The sequence below is a fragment of the Phascolarctos cinereus genome, unplaced genomic scaffold (genome assembly GCF_003287225.1).
Source record: "Phascolarctos cinereus isolate Bilbo 61053 unplaced genomic scaffold, phaCin_HiC Scaffold_5;HRSCAF=322, whole genome shotgun sequence".
NCBI classification, from domain to species: Eukaryota; Metazoa; Chordata; class Mammalia; order Diprotodontia; family Phascolarctidae; genus Phascolarctos; species Phascolarctos cinereus.
Window position 1 is genome coordinate 33795939 of NW_027555958.1, and position 27009 is coordinate 33822947.

The 27009-nt window shown below is 50.3% G+C and overlaps 1 protein-coding gene across 9 annotated transcripts in view; it reads left to right on the forward strand.

The window, feature by feature from the left end:
* The window catches only part of MYO18A (myosin XVIIIA), a 156386-nt gene that overhangs the window by 68072 nt on the left and 61305 nt on the right, over positions 1-27009 (forward strand). For 3 of the 9 annotated variants that reach the window (XM_078154784.1, XM_078154788.1, XM_078154789.1), the window contains 9 exons: positions 7871-7958; positions 17746-17852; positions 17943-18119; positions 19578-19791; positions 20409-20551; positions 21669-21769; positions 23891-23954; positions 24311-24455; positions 26575-26595. In XM_078154784.1, coding sequence (XP_078010910.1) covers positions 7871-7958; positions 17746-17852; positions 17943-18119; positions 19578-19791; positions 20409-20551; positions 21669-21769; positions 23891-23954; positions 24311-24455; positions 26575-26595 — 1060 coding nt within the window. Of the gene's footprint in view, positions 1-205; positions 881-2704; positions 2783-4507; positions 4646-7870; positions 7959-17745; positions 17853-17942; positions 18120-19577; positions 19792-20408; positions 20552-21668; positions 21770-23890; positions 23955-24310; positions 24456-26574; positions 26596-27009 lie in introns of all 9 variants that reach the window. The other 6 variants (XM_078154785.1, XM_078154786.1, XM_078154783.1 and 3 more) reach the window with 4 other exon arrangements.

Consider the following 27009-nt stretch of genomic DNA (forward strand, 5'->3'; position numbering starts at 1 on the left):
GGAGTGTGTGTGTGTGTGTGTGTGTGTGTGTGTGTGTGTGTGTGTGTGTGTGTGATTTTTTGCAGGACCCGTTGGATGTTGTTGGGTGGGGAGGGGAGGGGAGACGCCGGGCCAGGTTGCCCTTACACTTCCCTCTGTGAATGGTGGGGCCGTTGCCTAAGGGCCTTGCTCTGATGCCCCCTCCTCCCCATGTTTGTGAATGTAGCTAGAGGGCACCGTGAAGGACAGAGCCTCCCCCCTCAAAAGCCCAGTGCCCATGGAGAGCTGCCAGAGACCCAGCAGCCCTGCCAACGTGTTGAATGGTGACACCCCTATGCCTTCCATGAATGGCCTGGGGACGACCTCGCCTGAGCCCCAAGGGGAGGAGCCCCAGGGAGTCTCCTGCAATCGAGTGGCAAAGGCTGTGAGGAAAGTGGTGAGCAAGGTGCTCCCCGGGGAGGAGTCCGGAGGCGCCAGGGAGGCTCCAGCCAAAGGTGCCAAGCCTCCCGACCTCCCTGCCCATGGCAAGAAGGGGGGAAGGGTGCCTCAGGCTCCTCCTGCCCCCAGTCCTCCTCCCCTCCCACCCAAGGCTGAAGCAAAGAAGGAGCTGGCCAAGGATGAGATCTCGGTGGGCCTTCGGAGCCTGATGTCTCGAGGCAAGGGCAAAGAACATAAGCCACGGAACCGAGCGGCCTCCGAAAAGGCAGGGGACAGGCCCACGGCCCAGAAGACGGGCCAGGCCAAGAAGCCAGACTCCCTGGCAGAGCCTGAGTCTGTGAAAAAGCCATGCTCCCCAACTCTGCCAAAGGAGGATGCAGACGCCGTCCCGGATGTTGTCCCCAACTCAGACCACACCCCAGCTGAACTTCCCCGGGTGCCGGCCTCTGGCATTCAGCAGGAGGTACTGCTCCCCCTAACTGGTGTGTCACTAACCTCTCCTGCCCAGTCATGCTTCCACTGGCCTCCCCCAAGTAACAGTGCATGCTTGGGAGGGTGGGGTGCAGGGTGCTAGGCACCCGTCTGGTGAGAGGGAGATGATGCCAACAGGTGGGCCACTATCCCAGCGCCGGGAACCTCTCCTTCCTGATAACTCAGCTTGGCTCCAGAGATCCAAACCTCTGTGATGCCCACTCCTACACGGTTCTCTTTGGGCCATGCAATGCCCCAGACACTCTCTGGCACCTCCTCCCTTGGAAAGAGAGCCCTGGGGTAGCGTCTTGCCTGGGGGAAGACCCCCAGGGAAGATGTTTCCCCTTGGGCTGCTTTGCTCAGTTGACAGCACTCTGGACCACAAGCGGTTCCTGTCTTCCAATGAATACAATTTTTGTGTTTTAGCAAAACGTGGGGAAGTGGGTGGGGGTGGAGGGAGGGAGGAAGGTGCTGGTGGTGTGTCAAGGTGGGGACTGGCAACAGAGCCCTCCATTTGGCCTACCCCAGAGCTGGGGAGCGATACTCTTTGGCTTCTTTCCTTGTCGACATTTCCACTCCTTCCCCCCACCAACTCCTCTAATACTGGGTTTAGAGCCCACCTCAATCATTTAACCCTTCGGTACCTCAGTTTCCTCATCTGTAAAACAAGAGGTTGGACTCAGGGGCCTCTGAGATTCCTTTCAGCTCCACATCGATGCTCCTTTGATTGATTGTAGGACTGCGACCCCTCTGCCCTTCCATGCCACTCCCACTGAGCTGCTGGAAGGCTTCACTGTGTGTCTGGGGTGGATGGGGTTGGGGGCTGCGTATTGTCATGTTTCCGCTGAGCTGTTTAGGAGCAAAGGCTTTGGAACCATATTGTTCCCCTGGGAGTGGGGTCCAGAAGGCAGCTTGTGGGTGCCTGACGGGCCCGAGATCAGGAATCTTGGTTTATTTCTCCAGATCTGTATAACCTAGCTACCTAATCATTCCCCCAGGGTTCCCTGGGGCTCCCAGGGTACAGCCCCACCCTCAACATGCCTGTGTGGTACATGGGAAAAGCAGCTTGGCGTGGGGGAGAGGGACCCAGAGTCAGGAAGACTTGGGTTCCAATTCCACTTGGCACGCTCACTAGCTGTGGAAGTTACCGAGCCTTCCTCCTGCGCCTCAGTCTCCTCATCTGTAAAATAAGAGGGGAATTGAACTACACATGTGACCTTGGGCAAGTCACGGCCTCCCCGGGCTCATTTTCATCTAGAAAGTGAAGGAGTTGGGCTGGCTCCTCACAGCGACCCTGTGAGCAAGGTGCTAGTGTTCTCCCCATTTTGCAGATGAGGAAACTGAGGCCGAGGTTGTGAAGTGACACCCAGCTAGTCAGGGTAGAAGTGGGGCCTTCTTGTTTTCCGGCTGCTGTACTGAGGTTCAGATGAGCCGAGGGCTCTGCAAACCTCAGAGCCCCACATAAATGCTAGTTGTTGTTGAGGTTATGAATTTTAGCTGGGCTCTGAGGTCCCTTCCATGTCTGCCTTATGTCCCTTTGGGCCAGATGCATGGAAAGTCCCTTCTTGCTCCAACCCGATGGTCCTCAGATCCTTGTTTTTCCCCATGATTTCCTCGTGGTGGCGGTGGCTGGCCCCAAGGGGCCCCTCGGTTCTTCTCCCCAGATGGTCTAGAAATTCCTGAGCTTGGCCTTTCTCCCCTGCCCCTTGCCCTCCCTATCCTTCCGTGTCATCGCAGGCCAGGGGCCTGGCACGAGGTGACTCCTCCCCTCCCCCCCCAACCCCAGGGTTGGGACTAATGCTGGTTTAACCTTTAGGCAAGAGCCACCACGGAAGCCCAGCTGACCCCCGGAGAGGAGGCGCGTGCGCGACTCGAGAGGATCTTCATGACTTCTGTAATTCCTTCTGTTCTTTGTGGGTCTCTGCGTCCCCCAGTCACTCCTTGCTGTGGGTGGTCTGGGGGCCTAGGTCCAGGTTTTTGGGGTGGGTGACTGTGAGGGGAAGGCTTGTGTGTTGGGAGGTCCATTTGGGGCCCAGTGTGGACATCTTCCTCAGGACCCTTCTGCCTCAACAAAGAGAGAAGACCTCGGGGGGGGGGAGCGATTTCCTATCTCCACTCCCTTGACTTTGGAGTGGGCGAGTGTCTCTTGGCCCCGTTCCCTGTGCTTGGGCACTGTGGTGGGCAGCAGGGTAGGAATCTGGCCCAACAACCAAGTGATGAACATTTAGTACCAACTTACTGTGTGCCAGGCCCTTGCTAAGCACTGGACATACAAAGCAAGGCAAAAGCACCTTCCTTACCCTCAAGGAGCTTGCACACTAAGGGGAAGTGAGTGTGTGCGAATAACTGTCTGTAAGATGCAGGCATTTGGACCCGTGCAAAGGGTTTCTCCAGCTTGGCCCAGTGGAGTGTGGACCAGGAGGGGTGGCCGGGGACATGAAGCCAGTGGAAGGGAGAAGGGGTGCAGTGGGGACAGGGGTGCCTGGGATCGGGTGATGACGGCACCGATTTAATGAGATGCAGGGAAGGTGTGGTGCAGCTGGCTGGTGGCTCTGAGCCCCTTGGGACGGTCATGGAACACAGAGCAGGAGGGCCGAAGAATGGTTGGCTCGTGCCCTTCCCTGGGCTGGGAGGCCCAGCTCCTGGGGTGCTGTCAGACAGCTACCAAGAAGGCTGGGCCTGGGTGATCCACATGGCAAACTCCCTCCAGCGCCAAGGAGGGCGAGTAGCTGCCTGGGGCCTCTCTCCAGGTCCGTGGGCAGAACAGAGAGGCAGTGTGTCCAGTGGCAAGATTCCTGGCTCTGCAGTGAGAGAGCTGGGTTGTCTCTGATGCTTGCCACCTGTGAGAGCTTGGGTAACTCATTTCATATGCCTGGGCCTCAGTTTCCTTCCCTGTAAAATCAGTGATTAATCGGCAAAATAAGGAAGTTGGATTGGAAGTCTCTGGGGTTTCTTTCATCTCTTGAGCTATAGGAGTGAATGGCCTGTCAGCCTGGGGGAGGGGACAGACTAGCCCCAGGATGGGCTGACCGATTCTGTTCTGCTCAGTCTACGCTGAGGGCCTTGGGTCGGGCTCTGGGTCTTGGACTGAGGATCTTGCTGGGGACTGAGATACACATGGTCAGCTCTATACAGCAAGAGGCAGCCAGCGCCCAAGTGCCCAGCTCGGGGAGGACCCTGGCCCTGGGTCTGAGCTGGCGCCTCTATGCTTCCTGGTGCTTGGTGGGAGCAGGCTGAGCCCCCTGTGTATCATAGGTGTGGGGCTGCCTCCCACACCCCCATGACCCAGTGCAGCGGGATGAAGGTCTTGTACTGTTGTGTGACGGCATCTCATTTGGAGATAGTAAGCTGGGACTCTCCTACTGCCCTCCGGCCGTCTGCCCAGCGATGGTCTTGTGGAAGGAGTAGGTTGGATCTCATTGGCCTCCGAGGTCTTGTCCAGCTTTGACCTTCTCTCATCCTATGACCTATCACTTTTGCCCCCTCCCTACACTTCGGTGGTGGCTTGCAGGCACTTCTATGCCTGCCTTGCACCAGATGGGGGTGTGTGCCCATCCTCTGCTTGTATTTTCACCCTTCTTCTTTTCCCCTTTCTCCTTCATTCTTTTGCTGCTGTCAGCTGGACACTGAGGCTGTCTCTACCGCCCAGAACCAGGTAGGGTGCCCCTGCCCTCAGGAACCCTCTGCTTCCACTGACCGACCGATGCCCCTGGTCTGCGCCTGGGCTGGTGTCTGCGCTCGGGCCTCATGCTGGAGTGTAAGGCCACATGCCCCTGTCCACGTTCCCCCCTCTTTCCCTCTGTACCACCCAGAAAGGTGAATGACCTCTCTGGCCTGGACCCTAGACTACGGGTCTCCATAGGTGGACCTTACATAGCAGTGAAGCCCCCTGAGATAGGGTCTGGCTATGATGGCATCATGGGGAAGGGGGCAGAGGGATGCCATCTGAGCACATGAGACCTCCTTCGTCCATGTTCTTGGCCTCTCTGGCTGATTGCCCTGCGTGTGACATGTCTGCCTGACCAGTCTTCAAGGCTGGAGTTGGGGCTGCAGGTTTATTTTCTTCTGGAATGGGGAGAAAACTTAAGACTGGCTTCAGATGCCCTAGGGCCACAGGGACACTGGGCTCCAATGAACGCAGTATGAGTGAATGGGACCATTTGCATGCGCCAGCCCAGCTTAAGCATGAGGCGTTCTCTGTCCCCATCTGGTGTTCAATGTGGGGAATTGCAGCTGAGACCCAGGGTTAACGCACCCATGATCCTTTTTCAACTTTAAACAAAATTCATAAATTCCCCTCAGAAGGTGATAACAGTTGTACTTCCAGTTATCCATTGATGGAGAAATTCCATGTGGAAATGAAACTACTAGAAATTCAGTAACATTTTATTTAGTCTATTAATTACAACAGCGTTTGGGGAAAGTAACAACAGGGACTGTTTCTGTCTCCAGAAGGCATGTTTATTGTGCCAAGTCACTCTTCATATTTTGTTGGAGCAAAATCCGATGGGTTTAAACCTGGATTCAAACCCCAACTCTGCTACGTAATATATATGTGGCTTTGGGCAAAACACTAAACCTTTCTGGGCCTCAGTTTCCTTTTCTGTGAAAGGAGGAGGTTGGTCTCAATTGCCTCTGAGGCCCTTTCCAACTCTGATTCTGTGATCCTATGAGGAAAGATCAGAGCGACCTTTCTGATGATTCTTAGTGGGCGTGTGGGTCCCTGGACCCCTTGTAGTAAGGAGCTCTGTAGCTGCCCCAGGGACCCTCAGCCCACAGTTTGGGGACCACTGTTCTGAGAGGTGGTCCATTATAGTTATAAATTGCCAGAGATAGGGGCAGCTAGGTGACACAGTGGATAGAGCACCAGCCTTGAAGTCACTAGGACCTGAGTTCAAATCCAGCCTCAGACCAGATAACTTGACATGTACTAGTGTGACCCTGGGCAAGTCACTTAACCCCAATTGCCTAATTAAAAAACAAACAAACAAACAAAAAAATAAATAAATTGCCAGAACTGCAGGGGACCTCAGAGGTCTCGTCCCTGCCATTTCCTTCTCCATCTGTCATCTTTGTTGTTGTTCAGTCCTGTCTGACTCTTCATGATCCCATTTTGGGTTTTCTTGGCAAAGATACTGGAGAGGTTTGCCATTTTCTTCTCTAGCTCATTTTTACAGATGAAGAAACTGAGGCACACAGGGTGAAATGACTTGCCCAGGGTCTCCCAGATAGTAAGTGTCTGAGGCCAGATTTGGACTCATAAAGATGAGTCCTCCTGATTCCAGCTCTGGTGCTCTGTGCACTATGGCACCACCTTAGCTGCTGCCCCTCTTCTTACAGATGAGGAGATAGAAGTTTGGTGTGGGCAGCAAGTGGCTTGGCCAAAGGCACACCATTCATTCGTGGCAGAATTCAGAACTAGAGAGGGAGGCATCAGATAATCCAGTGGAAAGAGTGTCGGGTCTGGACAAGTCACTCAGTCGCGTCTAAGGTCCTTCCAAGTCTGGAGCTGTGCTCCCCTGAGCCTGTGAACGCAGTTCAAATTTCCCCTTAACTCCCAGAACTGTGGCAGTATCCCCTGCCTCCTGCCACCTCTGCCATCCCCTGTGACTTGTCACAACCACCAGGAGCGTGAGATACATGCTTGGGTTTGTGGGAGGGGCAGGGATGAGGAAGGAGGTTTCAGGGCGGCTCTCCCCGCGAGGCCGACCCAGAGTCCAGAGTCCTACCCCCTTGTTCGGGCTGTGAGGACAGAAATCAGCTGATGGGCTCTCAGCAGACACCTCCCTCCCTCTGTCATTTGCTCCGGCCCCCCGGGTAGTATCTGTTAGCTGCCAACCCCTGTGCTGCAAAGGGACCCACCCTAGGAAGCCCGGGGACCAGGGATAAGCCTTCTCTGCTTCCACCTTTTCTCTTTCCACACTAATGCATGGTTTGATTTCCCTCTCCCAGCTGCTTCCCCCCAACCCCTAATGCACCTGCTCAAGTGTATGTCGCTGGGAGTGAAGGATTAACTCTTTCTTCAAACCTTTCCTTCCTTCTTCTTCGATGGCCGGTACCCTTGGCCTCTCCGGCCCTGCCTGCTGGGATCTGTATCCGACTTGTTCCCACCACAGCATCTGTGTGGGTTCCCTTCACCCCCTCGTGCCCACGTCAGTGCCCTGGCATGCAAGTTCTCACCTCTGTTTGATGGCAGTATGATATTCCCCCCCAATCCTGTTGTTTCTCTTGTCGTGCCTTCCCTCGTACTGAGGCGTGCTGTTATGTCCACATTTGTGTCCCCCGTGGCATCTGGGTGGGAGAAGGGCCCATGCGTGACTGGGAAGTCCTGTGGGCAGCTGGCACATACACTGGCACTCCCCTGCAGGCATTTGCTGTAAGAGCTCCAGAGCGCTGGGGAGGAAGGGTCGAGGTTGAGAGGTGCCAGTGTCCACCTTTTGTAGGGGGGTACCTGAGGACACGCATCTCCTTGGCACAGTATGGGAGAGAACTGTTCCTTTTGATGGAAGACTGGTCATGGATGGCTTCCCTGCTTAGTTGCTATGGCCCGGGGTGGGGAAATCACTTTTCGTTTTTTTTTTATTGGAGCAGAGTTCTGGGGGCCGATGACCCAACAGACTGCGTAGGGAGAAGGAAGTGGAGGTCAAAGGATAGTTCGGATCTTCCATAGTCCTCACCTTGCCTGAGATCTCTCCTCTCCCACGTTCCCTTTTTTTTTTTTTTTAAAGATTCCAGAGCTGATTTGGCCGTCTCTGACCCATGCCTGTGCTCCCTCCTCCAGCCCGCACTCCAGATGTCCCCAGCTCTTCTGTCTTCTTTTGTGGTGTCCCTTTCTGGTCCACCGGGACCGGCTGCGTCTGCCTCCCCTCCCCCTCTCTCCACGTGCCCACCCTCCTTGTCACTTCTCTTCCATCTTCTCTTCCTGTGTGCTTTCAGCCCCCAGAACCTAAGTCTGACTCTGTGCCCTCGCTCCCCCCCACAGGCCAAGACAGAAGAGCAGATTGCCACTGAGGAAGCCTGGCACGAGACGGAGAAGGTCTGGCTGATCCATCGAGATGGCTTCTCTCTTGGTGAGTCTGGGACAAGGGAGGCTGGGTTGCAGAATCAGACTGATCTCTGGCTCGCCTGCTGTTTCTTTCTTCCTACTAATCCCTTCTTCATCTCCCACTGTCTTCTTCCTCCATTCTTATTCCTGGCCAACGCTGATAAAGTCTTAAAACTCTATGGAGTTTTGTTTTGTTTTGTTTTCCTGTTCTTGATTTATGCTACATGAACCCCGCTGGGCCCCCAGTGCTGCTTGGCAGTCTGGGCATGTGGATCACTTCCTGACACCCCACGCTTTCCCCCAGCTTCCTCCTCTCTCCCTATTGCCCCATTCTCGTCAGATGTCATCCCTCCCCACTTTCTTAACGAAATCAAGGCTATCAGAAGGAGAGCTCATTCAGTTCCCCTCTATCTCACTTCAAATTAAAGTTAAAACCCAAGACCTGTCCATGCCTCAATGCTCAAAATGAGAGGAAGGAAGGGTCGGGGGACTCCTTTCTCTTTTCAGAACCAGCCAGGGTTTTCTCCTAGGTTTTTATTCCTCTTTTCAGCAGCTTTCAAGCCTGCCTAGAGACAGCTGGTGGCCCAGTGGATAGAGTACTAGGCCTGGAGTCAGGAAGACCTTGGTTTAGATCTAGTCTCAGACACTTATTAGCTGTGTGACCCTGGACAAGTCACTTAACCTCTGGTTGCCTCAGTTTCCTCAACTGTAAAGTGGGGATAATAACACTACCTACCTTCCTTCTGGGGAAGTCGTGTAATCTCCCTGGACCTCGGTGTCTTCTCTCTATAAATGAGGGAGATGATGGCGTCTAAGGTCATTACAAGTCTAGAGCTGTGTGCTCCTTTGAGCCTAGCAATGCAGCTCTGGTTTTCCCTTAATTCCCAGAAATTTGGCGGAGGACATGCCGCCTGGCTCTGTCACCTCCCTCCTGCCACCTCCTTTGCCCGTGACATGTGCCTTCACCAAGAGCATGAGTGACATCCTTGGATTTCAGGGTCGGGGGCAGGAACGTGGAAGAAGGTTTCAGGATGGCTTTCCCCATGAGACTGGCCCAGAATCCTGAGGCCCAACCCGTTGCTCAGGCTGTGGGGTTAGGAATCATAGCCTGAGGAGTTCTCAGCAGACACCTCCCTCCCCTGTTATCTGCCTCATGGTTGTTGAGGATCAAATAACAAAATATTTGTAAAGACCTTCCTCCCTCTGTCTTTCCCTCCCTCTGCCCTCTTCTCTCTCCCTCCCTCTGATATCCTCTCCCTCCCTTCCTCCCTTTCTGCCTCCCTCCCTTCCTCCCTTCCTGCCTCCCTCTGTCCCTTCCTTCTTCCCTCTCTTCCTCCCTCCCTCCCTCCTTCCCTTCCTCCTTTCCTTCCTCTCTTCCTCCCTCCCTCCCTCCCTCCTTCCCTTCCTCCCTTCCTTCCTCCCTTCCTTCCTCCCTCCCTCCCTCCCTCCCTTCCTCCCTCCCTTCCTTCCTTCCTTCCTATCTTCCTTTGAAGAAGCTATGACTTCCTTCTGAACAAGACTAACCCTTTATTTATTTCTACCCCAGCTCCCATCCTTCTGACTATTGGTTAGTCAATCAAAGTCACTTTGCTTTTTGGGGCCTCAGTTCCCTCATATGTAAAGGGAAGGGGTTGAATTAGATACCCTCTAAGGTCCCTTTCAGCTCTAGATCCATGGTCATGAATCGAAGTCATTTCTCTTCTCTGGTCCTCAGTTTCCTCATCTGTAGAATGAGGGGGTTGAACTGGTTTGGCCCTTAAGGTCCCTTCCAGCTCTGAATTTATGCTCCAATGAACCATTTTTAAGTGGCTTTTATGCAGCAGACAGTGTACTGGGTGCTAGAGATACAAAGACAAGAATGAAACTGTCCCCTCCCTCAAAGAATTTATAAACTATTGGGGGAAACACCCTGAGTGCATATATGCAAAATAAATACAAGATAATTTATGGGTGGTGGCATGCGTAGCTAGAGGGAATCAGGGAAGACTTCGTGTAGGAGGTGATATTTGAGCTGAGCTTTGAAGGAACCTAGGGATTTTAAATAATGGAGGTGAGGATCGAAGGCAAAGAGGCAAAGGCATAGAGAGGGGAAATGGATTGTAGGAGGCATAAAGGGAAATCACGTATGATGGCTCATTACTCAGCCCTTCTCCTTCCTGTGTCTTCAGTCTTCCTCTGTCTTTGGGGATAGGTCTCTTTGTCCCATCAAGCTACCAATCCATTTGTCTTTTTCCCCCTTCACTGCCCAAGCTTCTTGAATGAAGCGTCTATACTGGCTGCCTCCATCTACTGCCTCCTGCATTCTGGTTTCCATCATCATTGTTCTATAGAAACCACTCTCTCAGAAGTCACCAGTCACTCCCTTTTTGCCAAATCTAGGTCCTTTTTCTTATCCTCTGTGGTCTCTGCAACATTTGACTCTGTTGACTCCTTTGATGTATTTCTGTCATCCCTTGGCTTCATGACAATACATGCTTCTGGTTCTCATCTTACTGACATTTTCCCTTTCTTGTTTCCCGGTGTCCCTCCTTTCATTCTCCTCTTTAAAGCAGAGTTCTCCCAGGCTCTCTCCCTTTTCCCTCTTCGTGTCTCTATCCGCACCCTCTCCTTTGGCGAGCCATCCAGTCCCGGGCTTCCTGGGCAGAGGACTCTCAGGTCTGTGCCCAGCCTCGGGGCTTCCCTTAAGCTCCAGGCTTGGCTTTCCCAACCAAGCACTGCACCTCCACGCCTGAATGTCCAAGCTTAAGATGTCCGAAGCAAACACTTTAATTGATGCTTGTGGATTAACAGATTGAATCTTCAGTTTTTCATTGATAACAGTGCCCATCACATGTTTCTCTGTTGTCCTTTGGGTGAATTCCAACTGAATTCTTCTTCTGAAATATTTTGGCCATAGAATTTCAATATAATTGGTTTCTTTTGTAATCCTGTGTGCATTGTTTTATACTTTTAAAAACTATACTTCTGAGAATGGGTCCATAGGCCTCTCCAGGACCCCCAAAGAGGTTCGGGACACAAAAAAGTTACAAACTCCTGGGACTAGCCAATAGCACCTTGTTTCTTTTTTATGATGATTTTAACAATCATCAACACACATGGACATTTGACTATACAAAGAAGAAAATGCATTATATAGAAAACTATAAGCTTAGGGTATGTACAGGGTTTTTTTTGTTTGTTTTTTAGTTTATATTAGGTTTTCCAAGTTAGTAACAAAGAGAGACAGCAAGGTGTAGTAGGAAGAGAGCTGGCCTCAGAACCAGAAAGACCTGGTTGAGTCTTGCCTTTGATACAAACTGGCTCTGTGATGCTGGGCAGTTCACATAACATCTCAGGGCTTCAGGCAATTCTCTAAGGCTGTAAATTACAGGGGGTAACTAGGTGGTTGCTAATTGGCACAGTGGATAGAGCAGTGGGCTTAGAATCAGAAAGACTCATCTTCATGAGTTCAAATCTGGCCCCAGACTCTTAGTAGCAGTGTGACCCTGGGCAAATCACTTAAATCTGTTTGTCTTAGTTTATTCATCTGTAAAATGAGCTCAAGAAGGAAGTGGCAGACCACTTAAGTATCTTTGCCAAGAACACCCCAAATGGGGTCACGAAGAATCAGACATGGCAACATAAATTACAGAGAAAGTGCAGGTCTGCAGTGTGAAGTTCCTTATAGCATTGGAACTGCCCAATCCCTAGGAATAAAATTCCCCTCTTTGTGTATCCTTCTGAACTTCTTGGACATAAGACTTTTTCATCCACTGAGTTTTTCCCATGTGGATGGTTGGACCAAACTTTGAATGCTTATAAATCTCCTCCAGGAGGTGCCATAGTGTACTGGGCCTTGGTACTGTCAGCACAAAATCCTTGGCATATAGAAGCATCTAAAGGACCTCACCATTTTTAGGAAACCCCTGTTTTGTTTGAGCTCTGTGTTGGGGACTCTTTGGCAGGGCCTACATCTCTCTAGAGTTATCATACATAGCAGTCTCAGTTTCAGCATCTTTAAAGGAGCTGTGTATGATCTTAATATTTGCATGGGAAGCACCTTGTAGAAGATCTCTCAAGGTGGCATTCAGCGCCACTAAATCAAATGTTTCTTTCTAGTCAACAGACAGTTGACACAGTGGGAGCTGGTATTCTCTGCATCTTTCTGTCAATTCTGTGCCTGTCAAGATGTGTTCTCCTGCAGAATAATGTTTGTTAAGACCTCCTTTTTCAGACATGGCCGATGATGGGTTTTATGTGACTACTTTGTTGTTACAAGCCGGGGCTTTTATTATTTTCCTGGTGGGGGAGATTTCTGAGGCTAGTGGTGGGTAGTGATAATGATACAAGAAAAAAAAAAGGAAGAAAAGAAAAAAGAGCTCATCAATGAATCATTAAAAAAACAAACACAAGAGGACAGAAAGAAGTTCTGAAGGGGACAGAGATAAGCAGGGTAATGTTGAAACTACAATGTTAAATTAAAAACCAAAAACCAAAAAAACAAACCCAACTACAACAAGCTGTACTTAGCAGAGATTTACAGTTTCATGTGCTATTTTTTTCTAATATTCTTTTTTTTGGGGGGGGGGGTTAGGCAATGGGGTTAAGTGACTTGCCCAGGGTCACACAGCTAGTAAATGTTATGTGTCTGAGGTCGGATTTGAACTCAGGTCCTCCTGAATCCAGGGCCAGTGCTCTATCCTCTAATATTCTTTTATGGGACAGTGGGAAGAATACTGGTTTGGGAGTCAGAGGACTCATTCAGATTTTATCATTGTTGCTTACTACCTGTGTGACCTTTGGCAAAATCACTTGACCTCCCTGGGTCCCGGTTTCTTCCAGTGTAAAATGAGGGAGTTGGTCTAAATGGTCTTTGTGATTCCTTCTGGCTCTAAATTATGAGCCTATAGGTCATTTCTTCTTGGGTCTCAGTTTCTTTCCTTGTTTGTGAAAGTAAGGGGAAGGCAGGCGTGGTGGTGGATGACTATAGTTCTGCTATTTGGGAGGCTGAGGATGGTGGATCGTATGAGTTCAGAAGCTTTGAGCTTTGTTGTCATTCAGTTGTTTCACTCATGTCCAATTCTTTGTGACCCCATTGGGGGTTTTCTTGGCAAAAATACTGGAGTGGTTTGCTATTTCCTTCTCCAGTTCATTATACAGATGAGGAAACTGTGACAGACAGGGTTAGGTGACTTGCCCCGGGTGACACAGCTAGTAAGTGTTTGAGGCTGGATTTGAACTCAGGTCTTCCTGACTTTAAGCCCAGTAGTATATCCACTGCATCACTGTAGGGATAAAGCCAATGGAGTGTCCAAACTAAGTCTGGCACCAAGATGGAAGGAAGGTCAGATCCTTTAGTTAGAAAAAAAGTCAGTAAAGCTTCACTATCAGTCAAGGTTGGAATCTGGCTCATGGGTGGCTGGGGCACTTCTGACCTTTCACGCTGAGTACAAGGGATGATTTATTTGCCTTTCATGATCTTTTCATGGTTTTGGCTTTTTCCCCTTCTAGATCTATGACCCTATGCTCATGTTTATTGATGTTTGTCAAGTTCGTAATGATAAAGAAAACTGTTAGTGAAAACCTCCCTGTTCCCTTCTCAAATCTTCATCAAGGATAACACGCACATACATACATACACGCGCACACACACACACACACCCCTTCTCAAATCTTCATCAAGGATAACACGCACACACACACACACACACACACACACACACACACACACCCCTTCTCAAATCTTCATCAGGGATACCCCCCCCACCTTCTCAAGTCTTCATCATGGATAACACAAATACACACACACACACACACACACACACACTGCTTCTCAAATCTTCATGAAGGATACCCCCCACCTCCTCAAGTCTTCATCATGGATAACACAAATACACACACACACACACACACACACACACACACACACACACCCCTTCTCAAATCTTCATCAAGGATACCCCCCCCACCTTCTTAAGTCTTCATCATGGATAACACACACACACACACACACACACACACACACCCCCATTCTCAAATCTTCATCAAGGATACCCCCCCACACCTTCTCAAGTCTTCATCATGGATAACACAAATACATACACACACACACACCCCTTCTCAAATCTTCATCAAGGATACCCCCCCACACCTTCTCAAGTCTTCATCATGGATAACACACACACACACACACACACACACACACACACACACACACACACACACCCCTTCTCAAATCTTCATCAAGAACACCTCCCCCACCTTCTCAAGTCTTCATCATGGATAACACAAATACATACACACACACACACACACACACACACACACCCCTTCTCAAATCTTCATCAAGGATACCCCCCACCTTCTCAAGTCTTCATCATGGATAACACAAATACATACACACACCCATTCTCAAATCTTCATCAAGGATACCCCCCCACCTTCTCAAGTCTTCATCATGGATAACATACACACACACACACACACACACACACACACCCCTTCTCAAAATCTTCATCAAGGATACCCCCCCCACCTTCTCAAGTCTTCATCATGGATAACACAAAATACACACACACACACACACACACACACACACACACTCTCTCTCTCACACCCCAAGGATATCCTTGATGAGAATTTGAGAGCGAGTGTGTGTGTGTGGTGTGTGTGTGTGTGTGTGTGTGTGTGTGTTTCCCATTAAAGATTCTGAAGATACGGGAAAGCAAGCACCCAAAAACAGAAGAATTGCTTGACTTGACCGTGGTGCGTTAATGTAATGAAATACTATAATGCAATTAAGAACAACAAGGTTGAGGAATATAAAAAAATCCAGAAAGACCTCAATGAAATAACGCCAGGCCAAGGAAGCAGAAATGTGCGAACAAAGCACGCCCTGGTGCCACAGAGGAAAGAAAGTGAATGAGAATGAATGGGCAAACACAGAATCCTGATGAGCCCTTGGAGGGAGACACTGAAAAGGGCTTGTGCTATTTTAGGCGTTGAAATTAATTAATTTAAATGTAAATGAATACAAAGGCATTTTAATTAGTTGTATTGATGTGTAATATTAAGTTTATAATCCTTTTTTTTTTCTTGAGGAAGTACTCCTATGGATCAGCAGTTACTCCTGTTTTCTTAATTGCCTTTTCTTGGTAGTAAACGTGTCTCATTTTGTTCTGAAGTGTTCGGTCACCTCCTTTCTTTCGGTCGTCAGCACCTTCGAGGTGCTTTGGGCCTTCTCCATAGCCTTGCGCTGGTCTAGCTGCTGCTTCTCCCAATTTGGTTTTCTTTAGTTTTATTGTACACATGTTGCCGTATTAATTTCCCTAAAGGACATATTTTAAATTTGACTAAGTGGTAATGGAGAGGCATCATGGTGTTATGGATAGAGCTCTGGTCTTAGAGCTAGAAAGACCTGGGTTCAAGTCCTGCTTCTCATACTTACTGGCTTTGTGGCAAGTTGAATAACTTCTCACTGTTCCCAGGATGCTCTTCTGTGACAGAGAAGGGACAGCCTGCTTTGTTAGAGTCTCCTCTGGGAGTTCCCCTTTATCAATGAAATTATAGAGCCTATCCCAATTCCTAACCCTAGTTACAAATTTAGGTTCTGTCCTATGTAGCCAGGCTGAGATCACATCATTCCACTGCTCAAATGCCTTCGATGGCTCCCCCTTGCCTACAGAACCAAGGCCCAAAGCCTTAGCCAGGCATTAAAGGCCCTTTATGTATAATCTAGCTTCTGTAGATCTTTCTACCTTTATCCCACTCTACTCCCTCTGATGGACTCTCATTTCAGCCAGATTGATGTGCTTACCATCTCTCGAAAAGGAGGCAGTGTGATATAGTAGATGGAGTCAGGAGGACCTAAGTTCAAATCCAGCCTCAGACTTTTACCAGCTGTGTGACTCTGGACAAGTCACTTATTTCAACCTCAGTTTCATCATCTGCAGAATGGGCATGTTGGCCTTAATGGTCTCTGTAAGGTCCCTTCTGGCTCCAACCCTGTGATTCTATGATCTTAAGTCATTGTGCCTTCTTGGGCCTCAGTTTCCTCATCTGTAAAATGAGGAGGTCAGAGTCAGTGGCTTCTATTAAGTACCTTCCAGCGCTAACTCTATGGTCCTATGTCCTCTATCTCCCCTCCTCTGTACTTTTGTCCCTGGTGCAGGCAGAAAACATATCCTCTTCCCATTACTGCCTGTGTAATGCATTAGAGTGTCTTTGGGAACTCTCATGGTGCGTTAATATAACTATCAGGATATGTGTTGATCATTCATTATCCATTGTTATTCAGTGATTTATTAGGGGACATGATCGGTACCTGATAATTAGCATATGCCAAGCCTTTTAGAGTAATAGTTTTCTCATGACCTGTATTAACGTACCGCCAAAATTTGACCGACATAATCTGGTTCCCTGTTGACTTTGTGCCCATCCTTCAAGGCCCAGGTCAGATGATGCCTTCTCAGGGAAGCCTCCCCTCAGCTTCATGCACTTTTTGCACCCTCATTTCTATTCGATTTACTGGTGTCTGTGTGTCATAGCACCTTCTGGATAGACGGCAGAGACCGTGCCTTGTTTATCCTGGCATTTTCCCCGTGCCCAGCACGGTGCTGCCAATCTGGTCTTTTGTTAGCTGTTGCCATTTTTACCCCTTCTCTTTCCTCCTACAGCTGCCTCCCGGGTGTAAGCTCTTGTCAGCACCCACCAGTACTATTGCCTAGCCTTGTGACTGGCCTCCCTGCCTCTAGTCTTTTCCTTCAGCAGTCTATCCCTCACTCAGCTGCCAAAGTGTTTTCCCTAATGTGTAGGTCTGACAGGTCACCTCACTTGCTCAAGGAGCTCCAATGGCTCCCTGTTATCACCTTGATCAAATATAGAAGCCTCTGTTTGGCTTTCAGAGCCCCTCACAACCTGGCCTCTTTCCTACCTTTCCAGTCTTTTACACCTTTCTCTCCTCCACATACTCTGGTGGCCCTCACACATGGTATTCCATCTCCCATGCCTCAAATGGTCTCCATCTTTACCTCTGACTTTTAGCATCCCTGGCTTCCTTCAAGACTTGACTCAAATCTTACCTTTGTAGGGCTTTCTTTTTTTTTATTTTTTCAAATATTTTTTTCCAATTATGTGTCAAAAAATTTTAAACATGTTTTTTAAAATTTTGAGTTCCAGATTCTCTCCCTTCATCCCCTAGCCCTTCATTGGAAAGGCAAGCAATCTGATATAGGTTATCCATGTGCAGACATGCAAAACATATTTCCATATTATTCATGTTGTAAAAGAAAACAGACCAAGAAAAATAAAGTTTAAGAAACTGTGCTTCACTCAGCATTCAGTCTCCGCCTGTTCTTTCTCTGGATTTGGATAACATTTTTCATCATGAGTCCTTTGGAATTGTCTTGGATCATTGTATTGCGGAGAGGAGCTAAGTCATTCACAGTTGATCGTCATTACAATGTGGCTGTCACTGTATACAATGTTCTCCTGGTTCTGCTCACTTCACTTTGCATCAGTTCATCTAAGTCTTCCCAGGTTTTTCTGAGGGCATCCTGCTCGTCATTTCTTATAGCACAATAGTGTTCCGTCACAATCACACCACAGCTTTTCAGCCCTTTTCCAATTGATGGGTGAGGGTCTGAGGTCCCCTGAGATTCCCTTCCATCTACTCTGATTATCTCTTGTCTGTACAGTTATTTGCATGTTATCTTCCCTTTTAGAATGTGAGCTCCTGGAGGGCAGGGGACTTGTTTTTGCCTTTCTCCAGAGATTAGTACAGTGCCTGACACTTAGTGAGTGCTTAATAAATGCTCTTTTCTCTTCCTGTGTAGCCAGCCAACTGAAGTCAGAGGAGTTAAGTCTACCCGAGGGGAAGGTCCGAGTGAAACTGGATCATGATGGGACCATACTGGACGTGGATGAGGACGATGTGGAGAAGGTACGGGGCAGGCAGGGGACTGGAGATGGGGTCTGCCGGGCTCTCAGGGGAGGTGGACGTGAACGCCACATGCTTCTCCCTGTCCTCTAGGCCAACGCCCCATCCTGTGAACGGCTGGAAGACCTGGCCTCCCTGGTATACCTCAACGAGTCAAGCGTCTTGCACACCCTCCGCCAGCGCTATGGGGCCAGCCTGCTGCACACATACGCTGGCCCCAGCTTGCTCATCCTCAGCCCCCGAGGGGCCCCTGCAATGTACTCTGAGAAGGTAGGGGCCAGATGACCTCCTCCCAGCGTTCCCACCCCATCTCTCCATTCATAGCCCCATCCATCTCTCCAGCGTCTTCTTATCTTGCTCTCTCCTCCAATCTGCTTGTCTGGCTTCCCGTCAAAAAGCAGAGAAGACAAAAGTGTCTTTTAAAAATATCCAGCCCCAGGATGAGGCCTTATGCCTGTCTCCTGGCTGCATTTCCGTTCATCGCCGAGGCTCAGGCCCAGGGAGGTTGATGGTGTTGATTCATAGGATCATAGATCTAGAGTGGGAAGAAATATCAGAGCTCATTTTATCCAGGTCCCTCATTTTACAAATGAAAAAACTGAGGGCCAGGGAGATTTAAGCGACTTGTCCAAAGTCACATGGGATCCTAAGTAGTAGGATTAGAGCCCAGACCCTGTGACTCCTCACTGTACCACACTGCCTCCCTTGGTTCAGCTTTGGAGGAGTGCTCAGCCTCAGTTTCCTCATCTGTAGAATGGAAGAATAATTCTTGCACCATTTAACTTCATATGTTTTTTTTCCTATATTTTTTCATGTTTATGTATTTTCATATATTTAGTGTTTCTATGTTTTTTTCATCAGTGCAAGGAACTTTTCTTAACAGTTGAAGGGGGAAGGGGCGAGGGGAGAGAGACAGAGAGACAGAGAGACGAGAGAGAGAGAGAGAGAGAATGATAATATTAATCTCTTAGTATGAGTCTTGCTTGGATTTTTACTCCCAAGGCTTAGACATTCCCTGCCCTCAAAGAGCTTATATTCTAATTTTGGAAGATATAAAGGGGAACTGGAGGGGGAAAATGGGGATGAAGATGGAATGTGGTGAGGATGGCTGGGAAGTAAAATGTATCGTTATTCGGTTTTAGACAAAGTAAAGTTGAAAACTCACTCATCAGCCAGAGAATGCAGGAGTAGGATCCAAGGGTCCAGTAAGGGGTCCAGACAGAGGTGAGGGCAGAGATGAGGATGATGGCCAGTGCAGGCAGTGTGGTGAGGAAATGGCCCAGGAGAGGCATGGAGGCCTGGCTCTTGCCTAGACAAGGGGAATGCTCCCCCATCAGAGTTGGGGGACCCAGGGGTGGAGTCCAGGGTTTCGTCGGTGGGCAAAGGAGGAGTAGGAAATGAGGCTGATGGCCAGCATAGGCCGCGTGGTGAGGAGATGTTTGGAAGGGTGGAAGACCTGGTTTCAAATCCTGTTTTTGGTGCTTTACTACCTTTGTGACCTTGGGCAAGTCCCAACCTCCCTGAGCCTTTATTTCTTCATCTGTAAAATGAGGAGCTTAGACCAAATGGCCTCTATAGTCTCTTCCAGATCCTAATCTATGATCCTGTGGGTTGGACATCTTCCTTCCAGCTTGGGAGCTCTGATCCTGATCCCTTGGGCAGTGAAGTCGCTGGTGCACCCAGAGACTCTGGGTCTAATGCTCTCCCCTCCTCCTCCTCCCTCCCAAGGTGATGCACATGTTCAAAGGGTGCCGGCGGGAAGAGATGGCACCCCACATCTACACTGTGGCACAGACTGCATACCGTGCCATGCTGATGAACCGCCAGGACCAGTCTATCATCTTACTGGGCAGCAGTGGCAGCGGCAAGACCGCTAGCTGCCAGCACCTGGTGCAATACCTGGCCACCATTGCGGGCACCAGCGGGAACAAGGTGTTCTCTGGTGAGGTGCAGGGCAGGCCCCAAGCTCACGAGCTGGGGAAATGAGGATGACATGGGGAGAAGGGGCCAAGCTTTTCTGTTGCCACTCCGTGATTCTACTTTGGTGCCAGCCTGGCATGATAAGCCATTGCTTCTGAGATGGCAAAGTGGAGTGCCTCCCGGGGATCCCATCAGTTCCCTTCTATGCACCATGGACCCTTATCCGCTATAATATGAAGGCAGTGGGTAGAGGGCTGGGCTTGGCAGTGGGAAGACTTGGGTTTGAGACCTGCCTCAGGCACTGGTATGACCTTGATCAGATTACTCGAATTACTGCAAAATGGAGTTGGATTCAATGACCTCTAAGGCCCTTTCCCAGCTCTGGATCTATAATCCTGTAATCCTCAACTGGCTGGCTACAAGCTGGTCCCCTTGCCATGTCTGGATTTTCCCCAGTCAACCCTATAAGCTCAATGGGTTCTTGGGGAGCAAGTTCGGGTCAGGGGCCAGCATGGCTCCTCTAAGACATTGCCAGGCCTCGCGTGTCTACACCGGGTGGGCAAGCCATTCTTTCCTCACCACATGCCCTCCTTGTCCCATTGCCTCTATCCTGATGTTTCTCTGGTTTGTCCTTCACAGTGGAGAAGTGGCAGGCTCTGTACACCATCTTGGAAGCCTTTGGGAACAGCCCCACCATCATGAACGGCAATGCTAGCCGCTTCTCTCAGATCCTCTCGCTAGACTTTGACCAAGCTGGCCAGGTGGCCTCAGCCTCTGTTCAGGTGAGAGGAGACCGCCCCCCCCCGCCACTGGACAAGAGGTTTGGAGAAAGGAAGGCTTAGCCTTGATCTGATTGGTCTGGGAGGATGGTGGCTAGAAATTGATGACCCATCTATAGCTTTGATATCGTTAAATGAGGGCCCATTTCCTGGGGCTTCAGGTCCTCCATCATGGACGCAGTCATCCTGTGAGTGCACCCCAATTAATATTGCATCCCCTCCTCTAGGGGCTGCTCCATTGAGTCTGCATGGGATATCAGATCTGTGGCCCCAATTCCCTTCGCCCAGTTAGGACCAGGAAACGATAGAGATCAGCTTCCTTAAAGACTTAGCTCCCTCTTACTTCTACCCCCTTCATCCCCACGATGCTTGAGGGAACTTAGAGATGTAGGAGGTTTCATCAGTTCGCTCTGCTCCACGTCCTCTGCTTACACCAATGACGGACTGGTCTTGGTATCATTTACACCTAGTGGTGAGTAGAGTTAACATGTTTTGGCTTATCCTGGACAACATGGAAACACCCCCTCCCTGCCAAATGGTCACAATACTCCTGTTCTCTGAAGAAGAGTGGCAGTCGTGGGCTAGGAGGTGCTGCAGGGACTCACCTAAGTGATTAACCATTTCTTCTGTTTTGGGACCCAGACCAAGGCCTGGGGTAGCTACGTAGCCATGGTAGATAGAGTGCTGGGTCTGGAGTCAGGGAAACCCGAGTTCAAATCCTACCTCAAACACTTACTAGCTGTGTGACCCTGGGCAAAGTCACTTAACCTCTACCTGCCTCAGTTTTCTCATCAGTAAAATGGGTGTAATAATAGTACCTCCCTCCCAAGGTTGTAAAGGACTAAATCAGATAATATTTGTGAAGTACTTTGCAAACCGTAGAGTGTTATATAAATGCTAGCTATTGTTATTGTTCTTGTTATTACTAAGAAAGGCTCTGGCTGGCACTGCCCCAATGGTAGAGTTGGCATGTCTTTTTTTTTTTGGCATGTCTCTTGAGAGTAAGATGGGGCACCCTGTCCCTCAGGTACAGGTAGCAGCCGTTCCTGGCGAAGAATTGGGGGAGGTGGGGAGCACTTGCTGGCCTTGACCCACGTCCCTATCCTGCACTTTACTGCAGACTATGCTGCTTGAGAAGCTTCGAGTTGCCCGGCGCCCATCCAATGAAGCCACCTTCAATGTCTTCTACTACTTATTGGCCTGTGGAGATAGCACCCTTAGGTGAGAGAGGACGGGTGGTTGGGAAAAGGAGTCCCCCTCACCAGTGGATTGGGTCCCTGACCTTGGGCCCTTGGGTAGTTCAACTTTCATTTCTGGGCTGTCCCTGCTTGTGTTTGAGGCAGTAAAAGATATGAAAAGGCTGTGGGAAAAGAAAAAGATATGGGAGTCTGAATGAGGACTGTAAGCACATCGTGTGATATAGAAGCCAGTGCAGTCCTAGCCTGCCTCGAGAGAAAGCGTGACCAGAACTAAGGAGGAGATAGTCCCATGCCCAGAGGGCTTTGTTCAGTTCTGGGCACCATAGTTTAGAAAGGGCATTGATAAGCTTGAGGGCATCTGGGATGGTGAAGAACCAGTGCCTGGCAATAGATGGTTATTGATTGACTGACTATTTGGTTGAGGTAATGCCCTATAAGAATAGGTTGAAGGAAATGGGGACAGAGAAAGATTTAGGGCAACATTGTAGGTATCTTCAAGTTTTTAAAGGACCCTCATGTGGAAGGAGGCAATATGGCATAGTGGATAGAGAGCTAGCCTTAAAGCTAGAAAGACCTGGGTTCCCACCTCTGATTCCTACTGGCTCTGTGACCCCAGCAAGTCATTTATGTCCAGTGCTTTTGGCAAAACCCAGATTCTTAACCTCTGTTGTGTGCTATGGATTCCTTTGGCTGGATGGGGAAGCTCTTCACCCACCTCAGGTTAAGAACCCTGGCTCAAAGATTCTAAGGTGCTTCCCTCTATCGATAGAGGATGTGTCCTCACCTGGGAGTTCTCTACAGCAATGAAAGCACAGGTCCAGCCCGGCCTATCCCTAGAGGGTTCACACCTATTCTGCCTAGCCCCAGAGGGCTGAACTGGTAGTGGTCAGTGGAAGTTGCTGAGAGGCAGATATAAGGGAGCTAAGAACCTTCCCAGAAATGAGAGCCGTTCAGAGGTGGGATGAGCTCCCTCAGGCAGTGGGCTCCCCCTGACTCCTCACAGAAGCTTTGGAAGGTGGTGGGTGCTGTCAAGGGGATTCCTAGGTCCGACTGGCTGGTCTCAGAGATTCAGTGAGCCACGTGACGAAGCCTCAGGCTGGCTCTTTGATCACATAAAGGGACAGGAGAGACTCAGAGGCCACAGATGGCCACCCCCGTGCCCTCTTGTCCCGTCTCAGCTCTCCATGCCACAGTGGGCACAGTTGTGGTTTTTCTCATTTTCCAGGCAGCATGGGTGCTACTCCATTCAAGAGCCACCTGCTATGTACCAGCCACTGGGGATAAAATAGTGAAATAACCCTGGCCTGAGCTCACATTCTACTCAGGGGGTACAACACAGAGCCACAGAATTTGGGATTGGGAAGGGCCCTCAGTAACCATCTAGTCTAACTCATACACTAAAAGAATTCCCCTGTAATACACCTGACAAGTGGTTATCCAGCTGCGTGTGCGATGATAAGTAAAAACAAAGTAATTTGATAAGAGAGAAGGCACTGAATTGGGGAGAGGGGGGATCAGGCCACTTACCTGGGTGACCTTGGGTGAGTCATTAACCCCTCTAATTCTTTATCTGTAAAATGAGGGGGTCAAGTCCTTCCCAACTCTAAGAGCCTGTGATGTTGGCCAACTCACTTAATTTTTCTGTGCCTCAGTTTCCTCATTTGCAAAATGAAAGGGTTGGACTCAATGACCAGCTTAGCTCCCTTCCAGCTGTACATCTATGAGCCATCTGGGCACCTGGAGGCAGGGTCACAACCTATTGGGGGCTCTCTCCCACCCAGCCCCAGACACACAGGTCCTGCCTTCTGAGAGCCTTCTGGGACATAGAGGGTACTTGTTCCCTGGGGGGCCCAGGGCCCCGCCCCCTGGCCATCCAGAACAGCTGGTCCCTTCAGCCCTAGATCTATGATCCTTAGGACTGAGGGCATCATGGAGGTGGCGGTCTGGCCTGGGCAGCTCTGGCAGCATCTGTTCTAGGGGACTGGGCACCTCAGGGGAGAAAAGAGGTGGGATCTGGAAGTAGGGGCGCTGTGCTCTCTGCACAGATAGAGCTGCAGAGTCCAGAAGCTGCTTGGCTCTTGATGGCGAGCAGACTGTGGCGTGTCTACCCTGACCAGTGCTAATGCCAGTTTTTCGCCCACAGGACAGAGTTACACTTCAACCACCTGGCTGAGAACAATGTGTTTGGGATCATGCCCTTGTCCAAGGTGAGGTGGCCCCAGGGGCTCGTGTGGCCCGGCTTGATTAGGCGTGTGGGAGTCATATTTGATGACCTCTGAACTGTTTTGGTCAAGTTACTTTAATTTTTCTGGGCCTCAGTTTCCTTGTTTTTAAAATAAGGGGGTCCTGCCTAGATGTCACTTGGGAACCTGGCCCAAGCGTAGTCACTCTGTTCTAAACTGGAGCCATTGGCCTTCTTGCCCTTTCAAGCCAGATTTTCAAGCTGGGCCCTCCCTAGGAGAAGGGACGGGGGTCTTCCCTGCCACACCTTGGTGAGGAAGGCCCACTTCCATTCTGCACTGCCACGGCCCCGGTGCCAACAAGCCTGGTCACTCCCCTACAGCCCGAGGAGAAGCAGAAGGCCGCCCAGCAGTTCGGTAAGCTGCAGGCTGCCATGAAGGTTCTGGGCATCTCCCCTGATGAGCAGAAGGCCTGTTGGTTCATCCTGGCTGCCATCTACCACCTGGGGGCTGCAGGTGCCACCAAAGGTAAATGACCATTGTCAAAGCTGACCTTGCTCGGGTGGGACAGCCATAAGCCCAAGACCCGAGGGCCCTGGTTCCATCCAGGGATCACCGGAAGTTTTAAGAGATGCCATGGACTTGGAGTCAGAAAGCTCAGGCCTGACCCTTACTAGCCATGTGACCCTGGGCAAATCCCTGCCTGTCTCTTGGCCTCAGTGTCCTCACATGTAAAACGAGGGGGTGGGGCTAGAGGTCCTCTGAGAGCCGTTCTGGTTCGGACTCTATGATCCTAAGTCACTTAACCTCTCTGGGCCTCAGTTTCCTCATCTGTAAAATAAGGGGGTTGGGCTTGCTGACCTTTTAGGCCCCTTACACCTCTGAATCTATGAGCCATCTGGACATTCTGAATCAAGGTCATGACCTGTTGGGAGCTCTTCCCCCATCCCACCTGAGGCACACTGACGGTCTTACCTTCCAAGAGTCCCCTGGGACCCCAGGACACTTGTTCACTGGGAGACCCTGGCCATAGGGGCCGTGTCACCACCTCATCATGGTGGGTGGTGACCCTGAGCTCTCAGAATGTCTGCCAGCAGAACTCAGACTCAGGAAGGGCATTGAGCCTGGCTCTGTCGCCTTGGCTTCAGCTTGGCTAAGCTCGAAAAGTCTTATGGACAGACCAGCCACAGAGAGATGGATTTATAAACCACGATCACTCTCCTACAGGTAGCATGGCATCTCCAATAATGGATTCATACGTGGAGTCAGAAAGACTTGGGTTCCATCCCCACCTAACTAGCTGTGTGGCCCTGGGCAACTCACTTAACCTCTCTGTTGTTTCTCCATCTGTAAAAGCAGATGACCTCAGAGGTCCATTCCAGCGCTAGGTCTGTGATAACTGTGATTCTGCCTTTTTGGGCCTCAGTTCCCTTGTCTGTAAAATGGGGGGGGGGTTGGACCAGAAGGCCCCTTCTAGCTCTAAATCTGAAAATGTCTTTGATCAAAGAGGGCATGACTGTGTCAGTGATCTGGGCTCTCAGGCTGAAACTCTAAGCCCTCCTCTGAAGGGCTCAGTTAGGCAGTAAATGTTCATTCAGTGCCTGCTCTGTGCCAGGTACTGTGCCCACCACCTAATGGGGGAGAGAGCATGGCGACAACTATGTGCAGACAAGCTAGAGACAGGATGGCTTGGAGATCCCCAACGAGGAAGCCACCAGAATTAAGGGGGATCAGGAAGGGCTTCCTGCAGAAAGTAGGATTTTAGCTGGGACTTGGAGAAGGCCAGGGAGGCCCCGTCACCGGATTGCCTGGGATCTGGTGGGATTGTGAGGTATGAGAAGATTGGCAGGCAGAGAGCTTGTGAAGGGCTTTGAACGCCAAACGGGGTTTGTGATGGATCCTGGAGGTGAGAGATGGCCACTGGTGATTCTTGAGTAGGGGGTAACATGGTCAGACATGGTCAGTTTGACAGTTGGGTTGAGGGTAGACCAGAACAGGGAGACCCCCCGAAAGGCTACTGCAGTCGCCTTCAGCAAGGGGGTAACAATGTCAGTAGAAAGAAGGGGGTGATTTTACAAGGCCTGGGCACGGATTGGATATGGGAGGAGAGGAGGGTGGTGAGAGAGTGAGGAGAGGATGACGCCTAGGTTGTCAGCCTGGTGACTGGGAGAACAGCCGTGCCCTCAACAGCGACAGAGGAATTAGAAAGGAGGGTTTGGTGGAAAAGATGAGTTCACTTTCGGATATGGCAAGTTTAAGGTGTCCGCTGATAATTCAGTTCAAGATGTCTGAAAGGCCATTGGAGATGAGAGACGGGAGGTCAGCAGAGAAATTAGGGCTGAATGAGTTGATTTGAGAATCATCAGCATAGAGATGGTCATTAAATCCATGGGACCCGATGAGATCACTGATTGATATTGTGTAAAGGGAGAGGAGGGCCCGGGACAGAACCCTATGGGGCACCCACAGTTCGTAGGCCTGACCTGGATGAAGATCCAGCAAAGGTGACTGAGAAGAAATGGGCGGATAGGGAGGAGGAGGAGAGATGAATGTCCTGGTCGGGGCTTGGGATATGAGGAAGGAGGAGGGGGATTTAGGGGACCCCGCCCCTTATGAATAACTCTCATTCCTATTCCCTTCCACACAGCGCCCCTTGAGGAACAATCTGGTAACTAAGCCCCTGTAACCCTCCCATTGGGGATGAATGGTGCTTCCCCCCCTCCCCACTCCTGTGGGGGGGGAACGGTGCTCCCTCCCCGGTGTTCCCTCTCTTCTCACTCCGGGGTGCTGGGATTTGTCTGGCTCGGTGGATGGAGAAGGAAGCCGGCCTGGGCAGGATCTGCAGAGTCTGAGAGTTGGGGATAATCCAAGCAGTTAGGGGTCCTTGGGTGATGGGCCTTCGATGGTGCCCCGAACAGTTCTGTCTCTGTGCTGGCAGCTCCAGGCCTGCTCCTCTTGCCTCAGCTCATGGGGCTGGGCCATTTCCCATGGCCTAGATGTGATGGGTGTGCCCTCCTTAGCTCCTGGAAGCCACAGGCCGGCTTCCCCTAGGCCTCCCTTCTTTAGACCCCGCCCCCCTCCT